The sequence below is a fragment of the Phaethon aethereus genome, assembly GCF_964289735.1.
Source record: "Phaethon aethereus genome assembly, chromosome: 16".
In the NCBI taxonomy this organism is placed as follows: Eukaryota; Metazoa; Chordata; class Aves; order Phaethontiformes; family Phaethontidae; genus Phaethon; species Phaethon aethereus.
The window spans coordinates 3,722,162-3,728,567 of record NC_138592.1 but is presented as its reverse complement, the minus strand read 5'-3'; the positions used below and the strand labels follow the sequence as shown (position 1 = coordinate 3,728,567).

General features: G+C 41.9%; 1 protein-coding gene across 2 annotated transcripts; it reads right to left on the bottom strand.

The window, feature by feature from the left end:
- Positions 1 to 1,019: 1,019 nt before the first annotated feature.
- On the bottom strand, positions 1,020 to 4,875 carry RPS21 (ribosomal protein S21). Of its 2 annotated transcripts, XM_082007271.1 has the most exons (5): positions 4,786 to 4,875; positions 3,732 to 3,795; positions 2,312 to 2,383; positions 1,611 to 1,666; positions 1,020 to 1,431 (listed from the first exon to the last, which is right to left on the bottom strand). In XM_082007271.1, exons 1-5 carry the CDS (start codon positions 4,833 to 4,835, stop codon positions 1,422 to 1,424), a joined length of 252 nt encoding a protein of 83 aa, XP_081863397.1. In that variant the 5' UTR covers positions 4,836 to 4,875; the 3' UTR covers positions 1,020 to 1,421. The 2 variants fall into 2 exon arrangements, with proteins under 2 accessions (XP_081863397.1, XP_081863396.1); XM_082007270.1 differs by having other exon boundaries at positions 1,020 to 1,666.
- Between the last annotated feature and the right edge of the window lie 1,531 nt (positions 4,876 to 6,406).

Here is a 6,406-nt window from a genome sequence, read left to right as displayed (position 1 = left end):
CCCCTTTACTGACACACGTATATTAGAGCAGCAGTTGCTTCTAGCTTAGCACTTACCGCAATTCAGTTTCTCAATTCTGCAGACAGTATAGGGACGCTTGTGGAGAGCTTTTACAAATCAACAGTGCTTAACGCCGTTGAGATGTAACAAAGTCTTACTTCTGCCAAAAGCACTGCAGCCCGCTAGAATGACAGGAGACATCCCAAAATCTCATTAGCACAGCTATAGCACCTTAAGCATAGCACTTTCCAAATGCCAGAGCTGGTGTGGAGAGCTGATCAAAGGAAAAAAAAAAAGGCCATGTAACAGCTTTTTTCTGTCATGTTTTGTCACAGAAAGCAGGAGCAAGTTCAGAGGTGTCAGAATACAGCATTGCAAGGTTAGGATGATTGTAGATCTTTCAAACACTTCAGTTTGACAGTCTGATCTGTGATCTCAGCCCTGCAGGATGACCAACCTTATTTCTAATCCAGTATCTGAAGTTAATGCCTGACGATAACTCAGCAAAGGTTGTGGTTTGAAAACCAGTGTAGTCTGAGCCAACAGTATTTTTCTTTCACAGTAACTGCTTCAGAAGCTTTACATCATCAGAAAACCAACCAGTTCAAACTAAAGCTAAACACCTGAAGTACAACAGGTAAAATCTTGAAGCAACTCTTTCAAACCAGCTTATAAAAACTTGTGCTAGGTCAGAGGTGTGAAGTGACGGAAATTAGCCAGCGACAGGGAATCAACAGATAACAGAGGCAAGGTCAGCAGATGTGGTATCATTCAAGCTGCTTGCATCCTCCCTTGATTGCACTGTAAGATAGCATAAAAAAATAAATGCATCAGCAGGTAGAAATAAAGCCCCCCTTAAAGGGCTATTAAGCCAAATATTCAGTTATTTCTCTTTGTATTTGTATTCTCTTTGTATTATCTCCCTGCTTTTCAAGATCAAGGTCTTGTATAAGCAATAAGGTTGAAGGGTGAAGTAGAGTCTCTCACATGGCAATCAAGCCTCTATCGGCAGAAAAACCACTAAACTTCGATATCATAACCCAAAGAATCCCCTTAGTTTTTCCAGTGAACAAGCAGCAAGCTGAATTAGATTGCTACATTGCAAAATGTTCCATCACATATCAAAGTAGTAGTTGAGCTACAAATACAAACTTTTTTAAATTTGGAAAAGAAAGATCATACTGAACCAAAGAGTGAAGTGGAAATTCTTGATTTTCAACTCTGGCCCTGCTTTACGAGCAGATTTGTTTTAAGAATTCATAATCACAATCTGTGTATCTTGTGGAGACACACATTTCTAAGTTTTTTAAGACTAGCTATAACAAATCCACCAATATTTATGACTTGAACAAAAGACACAGCACAATATAGGTTTGAACTGTTTATTTTACATCAGATCTTCCATGCCAGAGTTTCTTCAGTTAGAAGTTCCTAGAAGAAAATGAAACGAACACTGTTACAAACCAGTTTGTTTCAACAGCTCAAGTAAATATTTTTGACCAACTGTGTAACCACCCTATAATACAGTGTATACATTTTCATCCTAGAAGTTGGATTTGGGTATGGAACTTACCCCTGCCAGAGTCAGAGGATAAGCTAAACATACGTACTTGGAAACAATTCCATCATTTTTTGCCAGACGCAGAATGGAGTCATCTGATTCACCCTTTAAAAAAAAAAAAAAAGAAAAGATGATTCTGAAGTGACCAAATAATTGCTGATACACATTAAAAAGAGGCAGCTGCCACATTTAATGCTGTGAGTGAAATTCACAACGCTTTCCACAGATTTTATATGCAGATTAGTGTTTGCAAAACAAGCTGTTAAATTATTTGTCATCATTTAGGATAAGAAATAGTTTTCACTTGATAAAATATACACTTGCATTAACAAGATCTATTTCTGAGTAAGCAGACTTTTGATGAACTCTAGGAAGCTTCACAGTACACTTAAAAAATTTAAGTCATGGTAGCATCATCTCTAATGATTATAAACAACAGATAAAAGCCAGATATTAGCAGCTTGGTGCATCCTTAAAAAAAACCCCACAACAATCCACTTGCCATCCATCAACGATTTAAAAAAAATAAACAAACATACACCATTCTACAAACCAAAGGATTGAGGAAAAAACCAGAAGAAACCGATTCTTGCAAGTGAATTTGTTCATGTCTTCACTCTCCCCACAAAAGCTCTTTGTCTACAGTAAGCTGAAGGCACATTGCGTTTTCAGGGCCAAATATAAATCTAAAAAATTACTGATCAATACAAAAGGGAGCACAATAATTTCCTAGGTCAAGAAATTACTTACCATTCTACGAATTGCTCCACAAATGGCATACGTTTTGAACTGGCCATTTACTCTGCCTGTTACCTTGTCAACCTGTAATTACAAGCAAGTTAATCCATACAGGTTCTTACAAAATTTTAAGCTCTTACAACATACTTGCCAAGCACCCAAAGATAAAAATTACTTGTTAATATATACCGCAAATATTTTTCTGCCAACTGCAACAGCCCAAGGCAAATACTGAAGTTAAAAAGACAAGTACAGAGTATCTTTTCAGAGCGAATTTTATATATATAGTGCAACTATAAAATTTAATGGATTACACAGCGTAACAAGAACACCACACAAAATGGTAGCTAAAAGAAGAAAATATTTAAGTTCTAAAAACATGGAAAAGTTCATGACAACACAAGAGACTCAGTTTAAAAATTTGGGAATGTAGTCTTCTGGTTTCCCATTCAAGAATAAATCAAGCTATAAAAGCTCAGAAGCTATAGGAATTCCTGCAGGGTGATTACCAATAAACAAATGGGGAAAAAAGGCATGCTAAAAGGAGTTTAAGTTAACCCAAGCCCACATGGATTAACTGGGATCCTGCAGGAGTAAAGGTCTACGGTGGTTTTCTCAGCATATATGTTAAGCTAGGAGGCATTCGCAGTAATGCTACCTTGGGAAGATGAAATTAAACTTAGACAAGAACAAAGTCCTTACATTACAGAAAGAAAACTAAATGTACAATACCAAGTCAATACAAATAACCAGCATGCCTCAGGAAAAATTCTAAGCATGTAATCCCCCAAGCACTGAGTTAATGAAATGATAATGCTGCATGCAAAACACACGAGCAATCTCATTTGTCACCTATCAAGAGCAGCAGTGTTAAGTATTACGAGAAATGATTCAAGCAAAACTTGGAAGATAGCATTTTAGTTAAGAAAAGTTGAACAGAAATGGAGCTCTGCTCTGGAAACTATTTTTTCTTGAAGTCTGGACAAACTAGAAAAAGCACAGAGAAGGCAACCAAGAATAAAAAAATTAGAAAACAGGGTGTACAAGGACAGACTAAAGAACAGCACTTTCTTACAGACGGGTGAAGGTAGAAGGGATAAGAATCTCCCAGAAACAAGCATTTCTTCTCCTTTCCTTCAGGACAAGGAATTCCCTAATTTGTAACTCTAGAGTTAGGGAGTTGTATTCACTCAAACAGTTAAGCACTGGAACAGACTGTACAGAGCTTTATGGAATTCCCTCTAATAAGGTAAAAAATAACCAGGTGTGACATAAGTAATATACTTGTATGTTTGAAAGACCTCATGCCCCACACTTATATGGTGTCTAGTAAGTTATTTGGAGACACATCACAAGCTGTTACATTTCTTAACTTCTATCAAAAGTTTAAAGGTGTGACTCTCTCATCACAACCTCCTGTTATGAAACTTACCTCAGAAATATTTATCTGAATCGAAGCATGATCCTTAGCACCAATTATTCGGTTGCTAGCAGAGCTAAAGAATAAAATAACAAGATATATTTAAACAAAAGGAAACAGACAGTGACAATAAAAAAAATTAAAGCCAAATCTACATGCAAATTAAAGCTGCACAAGAAGTTTAGACAGTAACGGTTTAAACTTTCAGTGCTCAGAAAATTAAAATGTAGTTTTAGGTATATTTGAAGGAAACTTTCACTTGGTAGCATCAAGCTAAGTTGCCAACTACCACTTCACTTTGGCTTTTACATGCCCAGTTCACGCCTACAAAGTCCACACAGCACCAGAAGCCTTCGATGTACACAGAAACCCGTTTTTTTTTTCTTTTCTAAAGTGTAAAAACATACAGTAATCAAGGTAATTCATGAGAACGCAGTTTCTATGCCTTTTGCTTTGGGAGCCATTACATCTCCTGACACTCAGGTTGCAAACCCTCAGAAATCACAGGGTGTGAACCAAATTGACTTAAACCTAATAAAATGCATTCAAATGGTTTACTTTTTAGTGTTTTGGGGTTTTTTTTTGACAAACACATTTACCAAAAGCTTCCTACTGCCTATTCACTGTAATTTCAAAACTGTATTTAAGACTTACTATCAAGGCAACAAGCAATTACTTAACAGCTTCACATGAGAGCTCGTAGGACCAAACACTTTCACACTACAAATATGCATTTACTTCTGAAATGAACCACACGTGAGCTGCCACTGTAGGGCTGACAGTTATGCAACAGAAAATGGACAATATTCCCTTCAACGTTAGCCTTTGCTTTGTATGTTTTACATAAGATATTTAAAAACAGAGAAACAGATAGAAAACAAATTTTTATTGGTGTGTGCTCCCCCCCGCCCCGCCCCGAGATTCACTAGAACAAAAAAGCCTGCTTTGGAATAGACTGTATTGGCCTCTGGTCCGGTTCACTGCCAAGGGCCCAGCTCCGCGGGGTACAGGCGCTGCAGAACCGCCATCCCCACCGCCACGCTCGCCGCTGAAGGGAACCGCTCACCATTTCCGAGGGACGTAGAGGTCCACGAACTCCCCGGCGTCGTTCTGCATCTCGTTCGGGCTGCCGCTGAGGCACGGGCACCAGGCGGGAATACCTAGCAATGCGCAAGGCAAGGCTCACGGGCCGTCCCCGCAAGGCCTGGGCTGGCGCCGAGTGCTACCCCCGCTCCCTGCAGCCCAACCGCCCGCGGGGCGCGGGCCCGGCCTCAAGGCAGCCCGGAGGCCGACGAAAGCGCGCACCCCCCGCCCCCCTCAGCCGCGCGGACCCCGCCAGGCCACGCCGGGCCTTCCCTCTGCAGCAGCGACACGACCCCACTCCTACCTCGCGTGCGCCGCGCCGGAAAAGGAGACACGGCAGCGGAAGCGGAAATGCGCCAGACCGCGTGAGCCGCTTCCGGCGTGGCGGCATGGCGTCACCGGCGCGCGGCCGATAAACGGTCAGACTGTGACATCCCCGCCCTCCCCGGGGCGGCCCTCACACGTCCCCCGAGGGAGGGCCATGGCGCCGTGAGGGGAGCTGCCCGCCGCCGGAGCGGGCAGGAGCAGCCCCCGGGGAAGCCCAAAGACCATTCCGAAACAAGACGTTGGGTTACAAAAGATGTATCAAACCAGTTTTTATTTCACAGCATCTTAATTTCACAAATTCATGGGGTGGGGAATGGAACAGGCTACAACTCAGACTTTTAAATAATGGAGTAAGACAAAAACCGTAACAGCAATGTTCATGTAAAAATGTACAGCCTCTTATCAAGAGAGTTCTCTGCGCTGAGTCAACCCAGCAGCGTCTTCGCATGGCACACAGCACCGGACCCCCGCGTAACCCACGGCTCTCTTCGGAGCAAGGAGGTGGGCTGGGAGAATGTAGAGCCGGCAGATCCGTGTAGTATTTTGGGTCCCACTTTCAGGTTATTAATGGCTAACGCAGTAATAGTTCCTTGCCACACGGTGGCAGCTTTTAGGTGAAAAGATAAATATTCCCGCACAGGACTGCAAGCTACACTCTAGAAATAGAAAAATCAACACATACACGCACACCTGTTACCGTATCTGGGCAGAAGGGCTGTTTCTGCACGGATACCACAACAGAGGTACCGCTGTACAAGTCACAGATTACAACTCTGGACGGCGGCGGCCCCAAACCCACGCGCTACTGGAGAGATCGGCACAGCGGTCGCTCCACCTCTGCTCCAAACAGCTTGAGCTCAAGAACACTGTCTGTGCCCAAGGCACTGTTTACAGTAACCTTTAGAAAACATTCAGCATTCTGTAACTTAATGCTTCTTATCCTAATTTGTTTTTCTGAAAGAGAAAACAAAAGCTTGCCGGTTTATGACATGAAACCATAGATTCTGGAAGTGTGACTCCAGCCCAAATGCCCACTGCAACTAGACAAACTTCCACTGAATAGAGACTGCAAAGGGTTGCAAACCATAGTACATTTTTTTTCTTAGATGGTCAGAAAGGAATGTTAATTTTGTTACAGAAAACTCTTGATACACTAAACAAAGAAGTTCCCAGAGAATGGTATTTTCTGACTTCACACTAACTGAAGCATTTTACTGTTTCTGGAGATACTGTGTGAGAAACTTCTTTGCTCAGTTCTTCCTCCTTCCCCTCCTCTA